This window comes from Papio anubis, chromosome 13 (assembly GCF_008728515.1).
Source record: "Papio anubis isolate 15944 chromosome 13, Panubis1.0, whole genome shotgun sequence".
Classification (NCBI taxonomy): Eukaryota; Metazoa; Chordata; class Mammalia; order Primates; family Cercopithecidae; genus Papio; species Papio anubis.
In genome coordinates, this window is record NC_044988.1 from 27,066,062 (window position 1) to 27,081,551 (window position 15,490).

Here is a 15,490-nt window from a genome sequence, read left to right on the forward strand (position 1 = left end):
TGTTACAATACAAGAAAAAAGAATCCAGGTCAAATGATCAGGAATCTATATTGTATCATCAACATATGGTTTAAATCCTTAGTGCAGAGGCAGAATGAGTTTTTGACACAAGGAGAAGTAACAGGCTAAGCGGGCCATTTGCAAAACAGAGATCATTTAATTATATCTGACTGCATGCACTTTACAATGTATCATGTCTTAAAAGACATGCAACCCAAGCAACTTGACTTCTCCACTGAGCTCTTTCATCAGATTGATAAATCACTGGTTAGGCTTAAACACCTCTAACATACACAAATTTTTAACTTTTTGGAGTCTATTTTATAATTTTATACAGCCAACCTTTTTATCCAGTCACCTTTATGTTCACATACCTTGCCACTCCCAAACCAGAAGTAGGGTAATATGATAAAAGCCAAAGCAAGTCAAGACTCTTTCCAAGCACTTGTGTACCAGAGAAACACAGGACCACTTGAGCTGATTCAGAATCCTCTCCTCACTTAGACCAATTAACAAAATTGTTTAAACAACATATACAAAAAAAATCTAAACTTAACTTTTCTTTATAAGCCTTTTAAAGAAACAGAAGACATGCAAAAGGAGTAGGAAGTCTTACAGACAACATATAGCTAACCATATATATATAAGAATGTCATATATAGCTAACAATATATTATACTACATGTTATGTGGATTATATAACATTATAATAATAAGAGTTAATAACTACTGCTATAAGTACCTTTACATTTATTAACTGACTTAATCCTTACAACCATCTCTTGAAGTAGATAATGTTACCCTTCATTTTATAGACAAGAAAACTGAGGCATAAAACATTTAGGCAATTTGCCCAATCCCAGAATTAGAAGCAATCCCAGAATTCAAATCCTGGTAGCCCAGCTACGAAGTATACATTCTTAACTACTAAGCCGTAATTACTGTCTTTCAGTGGCTTACATTTTTGGTCAGTGGCCTTTCTCTAGACAGATACAGGGTTCTCATTCTTTTTAAAGAAGTTTTATTTATATTAATAAGCAACATTGTACTGATTTTCCTTTCAAAGTAAAACTAAGTTCATTACAATACATTTTCAAAAAAAGGATATCCAAGACCAAAGGTCCATTATGTTTTGTTTTCTTAAAACATGATAGAATTACTCTTCACATTAATTTCAAATGATAATTTCAAAATGTTACAGATGGAATATTATGGGATGGTTTCCTTTTATAAAGCAAATCAATTGACCCACAATGCCATAAATAGGAAAGAAATTAGCAAAACTGATTTTGCATGAGAGGGAACTGGTGGTAAAATTAGCTATCACATTTTGCTCTAGTGAAGTTAAAACTTCAGTGCTGAAAGATAAGAGTCAAGTGAATCAAAGTGTTATGTTGGTTAGTACTTGCCTCTTTGAGGAAAACCTCCATATCTTCTTGACTTTCAAATACAAAGGCTCTTAAGTCATTTGATGGAATATGATTTTCAATATATTTGGCATTTTTATTATCTTTCATATTGATCTAAACAAACAAACAAAAGGTCAAATTTCATGAAACCCAACTGATTATTAAAACATGTTTATATTAAAATTGGATTTAATTAGATTGTAATACTTGAGAAAAGAGAAGATAAAAAAAAGAAGTTGGTATCAAAGAGTTATTTTAAAACATCTAATCCATTACTCAGAAACAATTAACACAGTACATGGTTAAACAAAGGCCAAGATTTGAACAGTGCATATTGATTTTGATACTATCTAAGAAATAACTTTAGTTCCTTTCTAGTCAACACATTGAAAATATTTCAAACAGTCTTAGATTGTGACTTGAGTGTAAACATTTCTTATCCTTCCCTACACTTTTCATATTTTCTTAATCAAGAGAACTTCATAGATGGAATAACTGATAGGTACAAAAACAAAAAGAACTTTAAACTTTATAAAACTAATGGGGAAAAAAAAAAAACCTTGCTATGATTTATTAGTAACTATTACTGCCCTCAAGAGAAACTTGCAGTTTATATCACCGTAACATAATCTTATTGATCTATTTTACTTTTTTCTTCATTTTTTAATTTTTTTGAGACAGAGTCTCTCTCTGTCACCAAGGCTGGAATGCAATGGCATGATCTCAGCTCACTGAAACCTCTCCCTCCCGGGTTCAAGCAATTCCCGTGCCTTAGCCTCCCGAGTAGCTGGGACTACAGGCATCTGTCACCATGCCCAGCTAATTTTTGTATTTTTAGTAGAGACAGGGTTTAATCATGTTGGCCAGGCTGGTCTCAAACTCCTGACCTCAAGTGATTGGCATGCCTTGGCCTCCCAAAGTGCTGGAATTACAGGCATGAGCCACCGTGCCCGACCTATTGATCTATTTTAAAAACATCAACTGGGTCAGGCGTGGTAGCACTGATAACCCCAACACTTTGGGAGGCCAAGACAGGAGGATAACTAACACTGGAAGCCAGAGTTTGAGACCAGCCCAGGAAACAAAGTGAGACCCTGTCTCTAAAAAAATTCAAAAAAAAAAAAAAAAAAAAAAAAAATTAGCCAGGTATGATGGCTCTACCTGAGAGGCTGAGGTGGGAAGATCGCATAAGCCCAGGAGTTTGAGGTTACAGTGAGGTATGATGGTGACACTGCACTCCATCCTGGGCGACAGAGGGAAACTGTCTCTAAAAGGTAAAATAAAGTAAAAATGTGAATTAGACAATTCTGCATGTGAGGCTCAATGCTATGGAAGACACTAAGATAGGTTAGGGAAAAAGCTACTTCTGGAAGTACATAATCTATTATTTATTGCAGATGAATAAGTATGTCAAAAGCAGAGCATGATAAAACTCCCATTAAGAGAAGCATATAAATATAAAAAGTACTATCTATGGAATTTTAGAGATCGATTATTTCCAAAACATGGAAATCAGCTTTCTTGAAAAAATAATAAAAGGGAGGTATTTATGTACTATAATCTATTACAAAGCAAACTAGCTAAGAGTTTGGGCTCTGAGGTCAGACAGATGTCCTTTCAAATCATATGCTTGATCTTGCTCAAGTACTACCTAAATCTCAAAAACTTTCATTACTTTCATCTGTAAGATGGACATAGTAAAACAGTTTACACCTCATAGAACTAAATATGGATTAAGAGATAACATAATTAAAATAATAGTACAGTGCTTGTCACATAAATGTTGGCCAATAGTGCTATTTTAAGTTATACAATATCAATCAGTATAGAAAAATGAGAAAACAGATACACACAAAAGTTAAAACCACATGAAAACCATCATCCAGGCATAAACACTAAAACAACGAGCCTATTGTTTCACAATTTCAGGCGGGGGGCAGGAGGTACTAAATTACTTTATTGGAAGAAATGACACAAATAAAAGAAAATGTATGTGGGTGTTTACGATAACTTATAGAAAGGGTAAAAGTAACCCCAAAATGACCACAGAAAGTCATCTTTAAAAAAAAAAAATAGTTAGACAAGCCAGTCTAGGACTTAGCTCTCATGATCACATTCTCCCAGATTATATTGTTTTTTTTCTATTTTATTTTGAGACAGGGTCTCACTCTGTGTTGCCCAGGCTGAGTGCAGTGGTGTGATCACAGCTCATTGCAGCCTCAACCTCCCAGGCTCTAGCAATCCTCTCACCTCAGCCTCCTGAGTTGCTAGGACTATAGGTGCATGCCACCACGCCCAGCTAATTTTTATTTTTGTAGAGACAGGGTCTCACTATGTTGCCTAGGCTGGTATCAAACTCTTGGACTCAAGTGGTCCTCCTGCCTCAGCCTCCCAAAATGCTGGAATTATAGGCATGAGCCAACGCTTCTGGCCCCAAGGTATATTTATTAGAAATATTCTGCCACATCAGATTCCAAGGCCCCCAGCTTATATAAACTGGTTTACATGGCAATTCAATTCTTTGATGGAATTTACCTGCTAAGGAAGACTCAAGGAAGTCACACAAGTAGGGGTCATTTTGGTCACTGGCCAGTTTGTGTGGTTCCAGTAGTGACTTACTTACACTTTTTTCCAATGTAATACACAGTCTATTGCATTCACAGTTTGGAGGTTTCCCTGATATCCTTAAGGAAGATTTATTTATTTGTTTGTTTATTTATTTTTATAAGACGGAGTCTCACCCTTTCACCCAGGCTGGTGTGCAGTGGCGCGATCTTGGGTAACTGCAACCTCCGCCTCCTGGGTTCAAGCTATTCTCCTGCCTCGGCCTCCCAAGTAGCTGGGACTACAGTCACATGCCACCATGCCCAGCTAATTTTTATATTTTCTTTTTTCTTGAGACGGAGTCTAGCTGTCACCAGCCTGGATTGCAGTGGCGTGATCTCAGCTCACTGCAACCTCCAACTCCTTGGTTCAAGTGATTCTCCTGCCTCAGTCTCCCGAGTAGCTGGGATTACAGGCATGCACCACCATGCCCTACTAATTTTTGGATTTTTAGCAGAGATGGGGTTTCACCATGTTGGCCAGGATGGTCTCGATCTTCTGACCTCGTGATCCGCCCCTTCAGTCTCTCAAAGTGCTGGGATTATAGGCGTGAGCCACCGTGCCCGACCTATTTTTATATTTTCAGTAGAGATGAGGTTTCACCATGTTAGCCAGGCTGGTCTTGAACTCCTGACCTTAGGTGATCCACTCACCTCGGCCTCCCAAAGTGCTGGATTACAGGCGTGAGCCATCGTGCCCGGCCCTTAAGGAAGATTTAGACACCTTGTTGGCTCTGCAGGTTCCAGTTTCTCTGCAGGTTCCAGTTTCTTGGGATGTTCCCTCTCTTCATGAGTTCAGTGAATAAAGTATTTGTCAAAGTTCTCCAAAGAATTTCACAGTCATATCATCACAACCAAAGTAGCAAGATACAGATAGGTAGATATAGGAGACGCAGCACTCTGTGACGCAGCACTCTGTGATGGTAGTTGATGGCAGCTTTCTGCTTTATGATTTTTTAAACAAATTTTTTCCATACATCCTATTCCATAACCTATTTTATGATCTACTAACATGTCACAAATTTATTTTTATATTAGTAAAAAGAGACATACAGCAACATTTTAAGGGCTGCATAGTATTCCATTATAAGGATATAAAGTAATTTATTTAATCAGTATCTTCATAAATTTTCTTTTTTTGCTTCATCATTTTGCTATGATAACCACTACTGTGAGGAGTTCATATGGAAATCTTTGTACACTTCTCCAATTCTAGATTGCAATTGTCAAAAATAAATCATAGAAATAGACTGCTAAATAACCATTTATACGACTAAAATTTTAAGTTTGCATATGCTCACTTGTGTATGATGGTAGTGGCATTTCAACTAGACCTAGAAAGGTGAGTAAACTGCATGGAAGATATGAATGTAAGAAGGTGGCAGGAAAGGTGAAAGGTTAGTTTGAAAAGGGTAAAAAGCAGAATATATCTCTTTATCTCAAAGATTCGAACGTAATTTAAAATGGAAATATATGCCAGCTAGTAATCTGACTTGGTGATATATGCTACTATTAGAAAATCAAATGACAAGAAGAGACAAATCTAATACAGTTCTGAAGTATTATTTTGACACTGGCATTTTAGTAAAAATGTTAACAATTACACCTGCATTATAACTTTCATAAGGGTCAAAATATTTTTTCTTACACTTTCTTTCAATCCTCATCAGACTAATCAAATGTCTGCTATTTTATGTCTGCATCTAAAATAGAAATTATCTTCTTGATCTAGCAAAAATATTCTAATATTCTAATAATACGTGAATAAGAGAGTGTTACGAATATTAACTTTGCTAATTTAAGATATGGTAAAAAATTGAAAACTATATAAAATGATTTTTAATAAAGTATAATACAAACATGAGTTACAGAGAATAGAATTTTTCAAGAATCCTGAAAGGATGTATTCTTTTCTAACGAAAAAAAATTATCTAGCAAAAATAATCCTTATGTAATCTTAGGATAAGCTTTAAGTTTGCTCTAACATATCATTATCAAAGAATGTTAGTTTTTTACTATTTCATCTTTTTATGTGTGCAAAACTTACTATTTTAAAGAGTCTGGATGGCAATCATCTTAGTAAATCCATGGTCACACTTCACTAGATGATTTATTAAATAGAGCTTCACCTATTCTTGATGACGCACAATCATCAATAAAAGCTATCAAATAGTTTATGATGTCGATAAAGTACTGGTTTCATTTTTGAAATCCTAAGAACGCCCTTTCTTTGTAGCAGGTGATTTTCTTGCCTATCCTCTTAGATTTCTTCCTTTAATCAACATATTTACAGCAGCTTTCTACCTCTTCAGCAGGTTTTAATCTAATCCCTACTATAATCTAATAACAAGTGCCTAAAGGAACCAGCTAACCATACTAATTTTCTACATGATTCTAGGTCAATAAGTTGCTGGTTTTATACCTCTTTCTAGAAAAAAGCACAGGTTTTATGACAGTTATTACCCTCATTAATCAGGGAACCTTTAAAAAGCTCATGGATGGATTCAGCAGTATGCCAGATGCCACAAGTCTGATCAGGTAAAACCAGGGTAATATTGGGACTAAATATCTTAAAACAAAAATCTATAATGATTACAATAATAAAACAAATACCACCAAGATGAACAAAGTTTCTTACCGTGAGCATTATGGGCTCACAGACTCTTTGTTTAAATTTGTCTCTGTTACTTCTTAGCCATAAAACAGCATCATACGTATCACGGAATCTCTGTCTTAGCTTATCTTCCTTCTGATTCATAAGATTGTCAAAACGTACAATATGATCGTCCACACCTAAAATTGTAAAACAAAATAAAGTCTTGTTTCTCTGAAAATTTTAATTAGTGGAATAATCTAATAATAATACAAAAGAATACCCTAGATCTAAAGGTTACAAACACCATTCAGCAAGTACTTCATATAGTGGAAAAGATGTGACCTGAACAAATCGTTCTATAATGTCCAAAAACCTGAGAAAACACAAAATCCTGAAACTATCAAATATAAAAAACAGGTAACCTACAAAAACAAACAAACCAACCCACAAGGAAAACACTACATTTCCTATCAAAAGACAAATAGCAATAGACCCTCAAAATTCTGGAAGAAAAATTAATATTTTCATTCTAGAACTGTACATACAACACAACTAAAAAAGGGGGGATGATGAAATAAGAGTATTTTAAAGGGTGAAAAGACTCTGAATTCCCAAATATGTCTTCTTAGAAGGTTACCTGAAAATGTACTCCAACAAAATAAGGCCATGATGTAAGAAAATGAGACATGGAATTCAGGAATAGGTTTATAACACAGAAAAGGCATGAGAGAAATTACAAATGATAAGCATGCAGGCCTCAAGATCAACCAGTTTAAATGCAAGGAGAAGGACAGAAGGCTACAGAACTCAAGAGAATGCCTGATAAGACAGCTTTTTTTCCCCTCTTCCATTTAAGAAAATGCTGAAGCAAATTAAAAAAAAAAAAAAATTAAAAGCTTTTTAAAAGCTATCAATGAAGGGAAATTTAATTATAACACACTACTTGGTTCAACCATGAGCAAGTTTAATAAACAATACTTAGTATTTCTAAACTTCTAGAATTAACCCATAAATAAAGCACATAAAACACTAAATGTTTTCGGCCTTGAAAATATAAAAACCGGAGTATAAATGAGATAATTTGGAACGTGAGAAGGGAGGGAAGTAAGAAGCCAGGATGGGAGGGAGTACGTATAGCTTATGAAGTGTGGATTGAAGCAATACTGACCATTGTTAAATGACCAAAAAAAGATATGTATATTATTTATAATAATAAAAATCATTATTAATAATCCCATTTGAAGAATTGTAATAGAGATGTTTTATAAGGTAAAATCTACATCTAGAGTAAATACAAAAAGATAGTGTCTAAAGTTGATTAATCAAGCAATAGTGAAATAAGAACATGACATATATGGAAGGACTACTAGAAAAAATCTGCTTAAAGAGTTAAAAGTGCTTACTCTTGATTGGCTTTGGAGGTAAAAAAAAAAAAAAAAAGGGGCTGTGCCACCCTTCTAATCCTTCTAGTTCTTTTTTTTTTTTGTTGGCCATACACATCTAATACTTTGATAAACATATAAAAATGTTTTTTTTAAAACTGATCTTAGTCATATATATTGAGCAGACAGAATATAAAATCCCTATCCAAATACCACAGATCTATTCACATGGTCTACAAAAAAGAAAACCAAAGATGAAATTGGACAGGTTTCAAGGAACTAAGCTAACAGAAGGTTACGAAGGCTAGAATAAAGAGCTTAAATTTGATATGAGTAATACTGAGTGACTCTGTAAAGAAAATAAAGCTAGGCACTTATAGAGAATTAAATCAACTGCCATAATCTGACAGAAGACAGTGGTCAGCTATCATGGCAAATTACAGTATATGATAGATACAGGTAATTAAGGTATGAAGCTGGAAGAACTGAATTGAGCTTCCTCAAGAAGGCAACTTGAACATTTTATAGAAAATAATTACCAGCGAAAGAAGAAAGCCCATCAACAGAGATATATCTACATTTTATAAACATTTCATTCTAACTTTATGAAAACTTACTCTTTTTCTCCTTCTCTAGAGTTTCCCTCTCTCTTCGCTTATCAATTATCTCGCCTTCACATAATGCCTTTTCATCCTGAATCCGTCTCAGATCATTTGTAATGGCATCAATCTGGGGCTGAAGATTCTCGCAGTTTTCCGTGGTCTTTAGTTCATTTTGCAAATCCTCTATCATTTTGCGGGTATTACTTATTCTCCTCTGTCGGTCAAGCTCTTCATTTTGCTTTACTGTTAAAGCCTGCTGAATTTCCTCAATCTAATAAAACAAAAGTACGTTAGTACTTGAGACTGTTTTTCTCTTGGTTTATAAGACTTTTGTAGTAATATAGCTTTTAAAATGCAAACAATCTAACATAGGTGTTTTCCTCACTAAAATGTGTCCTGTGAGAATTAGACTAGCACATTACCAGTTCTACCAGACTACCTGTATCTTTGTTTTACACATTCACTAATATATCTCAAATACTTCAAGTGGTGCTCAGTATATAATCAGCACTCATTAAATATTTCCTAAATAAAAAAAATATTTTAAAAGCCCAACGGATTTCTAAGTATTTACAGGAAGTACATACTACCTGCCGTAAGACCAAAATTAAAACAGTCATGTGGCATATGTGATACAGTTTCCATAAATAATAAAAATGATAATAAAGATTACAAGTCACCCCATTACAGGTTGAATATCCCTAATCCAAAAATCCCAAACCCAAAATTCTCCAAAATCTGAAATTTTTTTATGCTGACATGACACCACAAATTACCCAGAACACATTATTTTTTCACTATATTAGTTGTATGTCAGTTTTTACTGTTAAGCATTTATGTGTGAATAAGTATTTTAAAATGATTGTTTATGAGTAGCATATAAATACAGAGTCAGGAATGACGGTGATGCCATCAACCACAGATCATCCACATGGGTGGCTGAAACAGCGATACCTTTATTTCCTGATGGTTCAACATACACAAACTTTGGTTCATACACAAAATTAGTAAAAACATCATTCAAAATTACCTTCAGGCTATGTGTATAAGGTATATGTGAAATATAAATGAATTTTGTGTTTAGACTTGGGTCGTATTCTCATGATACCTCATTATGTATATGCAAACATTCCAAAATCTGAAAAAATCTGAAATCCAAACACTTCTGGTCCCAAGTATTTTGGATAAGAGATACTCAACCTGTAATTTGAAACAGAAATAAACTATTTTCTTCCAATGGAAATATTTTCTACCAATACTTCAGACTAATATTGTGACATTTTAATCATCAACCTATGTGTTTAGATTCCTTCACTTATATTCAGGGTAAATTATATTTTTAAAACCAGCTACGTAAGTTGCCACTTGATGTCAGTGAAATTTTTATCAAAACCATGGTCTACCTAAGACAGAGTAAAGATTTTCTTTAAGATTCACACATATAAACAAATATACACGTATACACCCAATTTACATTTTACAACTAGAATTTTGCATTAAAATAGATGAATTTAACACATTACGTAATCTGTTTTAGCCGGCTTTATTTCCAAGCCAGATTTACTCCCTTTTCTTCCTCATTATAAAAGTTATAATGCATTCACTACTGAAAATACAGAGACTTACAACAAATAAAAATAACTTAAAATCTTAATGTCCTTACACTTTTTTTTGAGACACAGTCTCACTCTATCGCCCAGGCTGGAGTGCAGTGGTGTGATCTCGGTTCACTGCAACCTGGGTTCAAGTGATTCTTGTGCCTCAGCCTCCCGAGTAGCTCGGACCACAGGCATGTGCAGCCACCATGCCCGGCTAATTTTTGTATTTTAATAGAGCCGGGTTTTCTCCATGTTGGCCAGCTGGTGATCTGCCTGCCTTGGTAAACTTTTACATTTTAATGCCTCCTTATATCTGCCTGTAGAATATACATTCTTTTTACTAAATGGCATCACTAAAAATGTATTGAGAGCAATTTTCCATTATCCCTCATGTACTTGCAAAATAAAATTCTAACATCTTGTGCATGATGTGATACGGATATATCACGTTTTATCCCATCTCCTATTGAAATGCGGGTATTGATTTTTCCTTTCTAAAAATTTAGCTTTGGCAGTAACAAAATGCACATATTCCCAAATCCTCTCTCCTATGACCAAACATACAGAAGCAAAAGAAAATATATCTGAAAAAATTAAGATACATTCATGTTTGTCACTGAACATTAACAATGTTCAATGTGCCTAAAAGTAGGTAACAGGAAATTCAAGGGATTCAGGAAAATAAATGGGTATGTCACAGATGACAATATAGAATTAAGAATCACTAAACACTAAAGACGATACAGAATTAAGAATTACTAACAAATAGAACCTCTGCAATCTCAGCAAAACAGGGACCACCAAACTACTGAAAATCACTGGCCTACCATATAAAGTCGTACCAAGAGAAGGTCTTTGTCTGATAATGACCTGAAAAACTGAAAAGCAGCCCAATGATCCCTTACCTTTCAGTTAAGTTTTCTGAACACTACCTCATTTGTCACCTTCATCCAAGAAACTACCATGACTAATCACATTAGTTCGACTCTGACTAATATCCATGTTTAGCTCAGGTACAGTAAGTCTAAACCTCTTAGATCACCTACTTTCACTAGGATACTGTCTCCATACTGCTCTATATCAGCAATTTCTCTGAATGTTCCCTCTTCTTTTTTTTTTTTTTTTTTTTTTGAGAGTGTCGCTCTGTTGCCTAGGCTGGAGTGCAGTGGCGCGATCTCAGCTCACTGCAAGCTCCGCCTCCTGGGTTCACACCATTCTTCTGCCTCAGCCTCCCGAGTAGCTGGGACTACAGGCGCCTGCCACCACGCCCGGCTAATTTTTTGTATTTTTTTTTAGTAGAGATGGGGTTTCACTGTGTTGGCCAGGATGGTCTTGATCTTCTGACCTCGTGACCCGCCCACCTCGGCCTTCCAAAGTGCTGGGATTACAGGCGTGAGCCACCATGCCCAGCCTGAATGTTCCCTCTTCTTGTTCTAAAGGAAACTTGGCTATTTCTGGAAGACATCTGTTCTCCCCAGAGCCCCCTCAAGTGGTGACCTTTTCCTGCCATAAACCATTATTTCAGGACACAGAGCTGGGGAAGGGGTCCTCATTAATCCCCACTGTACTCCTTCCTCCTTTAATTGATACCCACGTTGGTTCCTCTGAACACCAGGGGGTCAGACTTGGTCACCCATTACCCCTTTGCTATGTTAACTACCTCCCTGAAAATCCTCCCCAACCTTATCCATTCAGGCGCGACTTTGGTACCTGATTCACTGTCTTCCTCTCTCCATGATTATGCCTGTCATCATGTGACTTAAACATATGTATAGAAAATCAATCTAACTCTTTGGACTCTGTGTTCCCTTACTTCTTCAACTTCAATCATCTTTTCCCTAACCTTTCCTCAGCCACCTGTCTACTGAACTAAGGAGGGTTATGTTCTAGATCATAAAGCCCTCCAAATCATACCACTTCTGAAAAATGTATTTCCATAATTCTATTCTTTGGTCACTACTTCCTTTTCTTCCATTTTACTTACTCTGGTATTCCTACTCTATCTTTTGACCCCCACGAGGTTGTGCAATCCATTAACCCCACTACCTTGTTACATTTGTTTTCCTTAATCAGCTGAGGTTCCACAATGCAACACTATAACCACTCCCTTGCAAAGATCCCTTGACCTTTCTTGTCACACTGGCCAGGAAAAAGCCCAGTTCCAATTAAACCTATCTATATACCTTCTAACGATCTATATCTAAGCAACCAAACTAATGAAAGAAACCCTCAAAAACTGGTCTCACTTTAAATCTATGGCCACAAAACTTAAACGGACACTCAAAACTATCAGATAAACTTATTACACTTCTTTAACAAACTTGTGCTCTCTTTCTGAGATGAGTTAATACCTTTTGCTCCTTTAATCCTTTATTGCTGCCTTCCTTCTACTCACTCAGCTAATGACCTTGCCTCATATTCATTCCATTAATAGAAGTTATAATGAGAGTACTCCCTCCTTCTCTTGCTTTTAAATCTATCACTTTACCTACATCCTTACTCATTGTTTTACTTTGTACAATGTAAGGAGACTCCATTTAGCTACCTAAATCTAACCCCTCCAAGGCTATTCCAGAGAAATGTCTGGCTACTCCAGAGAAATGTTTCTCAAATTACACCGTAAGAAGGTGTAATTTTTCATGGAGGACCGTTAAAAACAAAAATTCCAAGCCATCACAAGTCAACTTTTATTAATTACAATTAATTTACAAAAATTCTGGAAAAGTTTGGCAATTCCTTAAAAAACTGAATGCACACCTATGATATTCTACTCCTAGGAAATTATCCAAGAGAAATAAAAGCATATGACCATACAAAAAGTGGTAGAAGAATATCTATGGCAGATCTACCGGTAGTAGCTCCAAACCAGAAATGATTTAAATGTCTAATACCAGGTTACTGAATAAACAAATTGTGTGATCTCAAGAAAAATGAAAAGAAAAATACAATAAACTGAATGAAAATAAAAATATCACATATCAAAATTTGTGGGGCACAGCTAATGCAGTGATAACAGGAAAATGTATAACACTAAGTGTATACATAAAAGCATCAAATCAATAATCTATGCTTCCACCTCAAGAACCTATAAAAAATGAGCCCATCTACATCAGGCAGAAGGGGAATCATAAAGATAAGAACAGATATCAATGAAACAGAAAACAGAGAAAAATCAATAAAACCAACAGCTGCCTCCTCGAAAAAAATCAATACAATTAGCAAACCTTTGGCAAGATTAACTAAAAAAAGACTTGGGGGGTGGGGGAGGGGGGAATTGCCAGTATCAGGAATGACATAGGGTTATCACTACAGATTCTACACATATCAAAGGATAAGAGAATTTATGCATACATAAATTTGACAACTTAGACAAAAGGACCAATTCACCTAATATGAAATAGATTATTTGACTAGTCTAATAGCTATTAAGGAAGTTGAAAACAAAATTTTGAAACTCCCTCCAAGAAGAAATCTCTATGCCCAGAGAATTTCAGTTGAGAATTACACAAAATGTTTAAAGTATATAAACATCAATTCTATACAATCTCTTTCAGAAAGTAGAAAAGGAAAGATCACTTCCCAACTCATTTTATGAAGCTAGTTATTATCCTAATATCAAAGCAGACAGAGAATACAAACACTACAAAACAGTATCACTCATGAATACAGACGCAAAAATCCTTTAACACAGAATTCAGCAATATGTAAAAAGAATTATATGCTTATAAACCACAACCAAGTGGGGTTTATTTGAGGGATGCAACATTGATTTGGTAGTCAAAAATCAATCAATATAATCCATCACTTATTAACCACCTAAAAACTTATACTATCATATCAATAGATGCAGAAAAGCATTTGACAAAATTGAACATGCACTCAACATAAAAATTCCCAGAAACACAGGAATATGTGTAAGAATTTCCTGAATCTGACAGAGCACATATATATATATATATTTTAAAACCTGCTATTATTACATACTGAATAATGAAAAACTGAATGCTTTCTTCCTACGATCAAGAATAAGGTGAAGATTTCGGTGCTCACCACTTATTTGAGTGCTGAAGTTGTAGCCAATGCAATAAGGCAAGAAAACTAAATGCATACAAAACAGAAAGAAAGAAAGTTGTCCCGATTTGTAGCTGACATGACTGCCTATGTAGAAACTGCCAAAATATCTACCAAAGAAGAAAAAAAAGAAACTAAGTCAGAGGTATGAATCTAACAAAACACACAGAGGACTTGTTGCTAAAACCACATAATGCTAATGAAAGAAATCAAAAATCTAAATAAATAGAAACATACCATGTTCATAGATCAGAAGATTCAACAAAGTAAAGATTTCAATTCTTCCCAAACGTTAATGAAATTCCTATTAAAATCCCAGCCACATTTTTCTGTAGATACAGAAAAGATTTGGATATCATCAGGAATGAAGTAAGGAACTCCAGAAATCTTCTCCTCCATAAAAGTGATGAGAACACTGACAAAAATTGTCAAAATTAACTCTTTCAGGACTCTGGAATTTAACCAAACGCTTGTAACAATCTGGGAAGCCTTTATTCAAGAAAAATGGCTGAATCTCAGTTAAAAACAGCAAGCTCTGTAGAATTTTGAACTTGCTTCATTCCTAAATCCCTTGTTCCATTCATGTGGTATCCCTGAAAAGCAACAGCCCACAATCATAGTGAAAACCTGCAGTCTAGTGTTGTGGGAAGTCAGGCACCCCGAATGGAGGGACCAGCTGAAGCCATGGCAGAAGAACACAAATTGTGAAGATTTCATGGACAGTTATTAGCTCCCCAAATTAATACTTTTATAATTTCTTACACCTGTCTTTACTGCAATCTCTGAACATAAATTGTGAAGATTTCATGGACATTTATCACTTCCCCAGTCAACACCCTTGTGATTTCCTGTCTTTAATCTCTTAATCCCATCATCTTCGTAAACTGAGGAGGACGTATGTGGCCTCAGGACCCTGTGATGATTGCATTAACTGCACAAATTGTTTGTAGAGCATGTGTGCGTGAACAATATGAAATCTGGGCACCCTGAAAAAGGAACAGGATAACAGCAATGTTCAGGGAACAAGGGAGATAGCCTTGGACTTTGACTGCCGGTGAGCCGGGCGTAACAGAGCCATATTTCTCTTCTTTCAAAAGCAAATAGGAGAAACATCGCTGAATTCTTTTTCTCAGCAAGGAACATCCCTGAGAAAGAGAATGCGTCCCTGAGGGTAGGCCTATGAATGGCCCCCGTGGGGGCAGCCATCTTTTACAATTGAAGCCGAAGAG

At 35.5% G+C, this 15,490-nt stretch overlaps 1 protein-coding gene across 5 annotated transcripts in view; it reads right to left on the reverse strand.

Annotated features, from left to right (window-relative positions):
- SMC5 (structural maintenance of chromosomes 5) overlaps nt 1–15,490 on the reverse strand; it is a 103,714-nt gene that overhangs the window by 46,747 nt on the left and 41,477 nt on the right. For all 5 annotated transcript variants that reach the window (XM_003911793.5, XM_009188921.4, XM_021927541.2 and 2 more), the window contains 3 exons: nt 8,608–8,863; nt 6,651–6,805; nt 1,410–1,523 (listed from right to left, as the gene is read on the reverse strand). In XM_003911793.5, the coding sequence (XP_003911842.2) occupies nt 1,410–1,523; nt 6,651–6,805; nt 8,608–8,863 (525 nt within the window). The remainder of the gene's footprint in view (nt 1–1,409; nt 1,524–6,650; nt 6,806–8,607; nt 8,864–15,490) is intronic.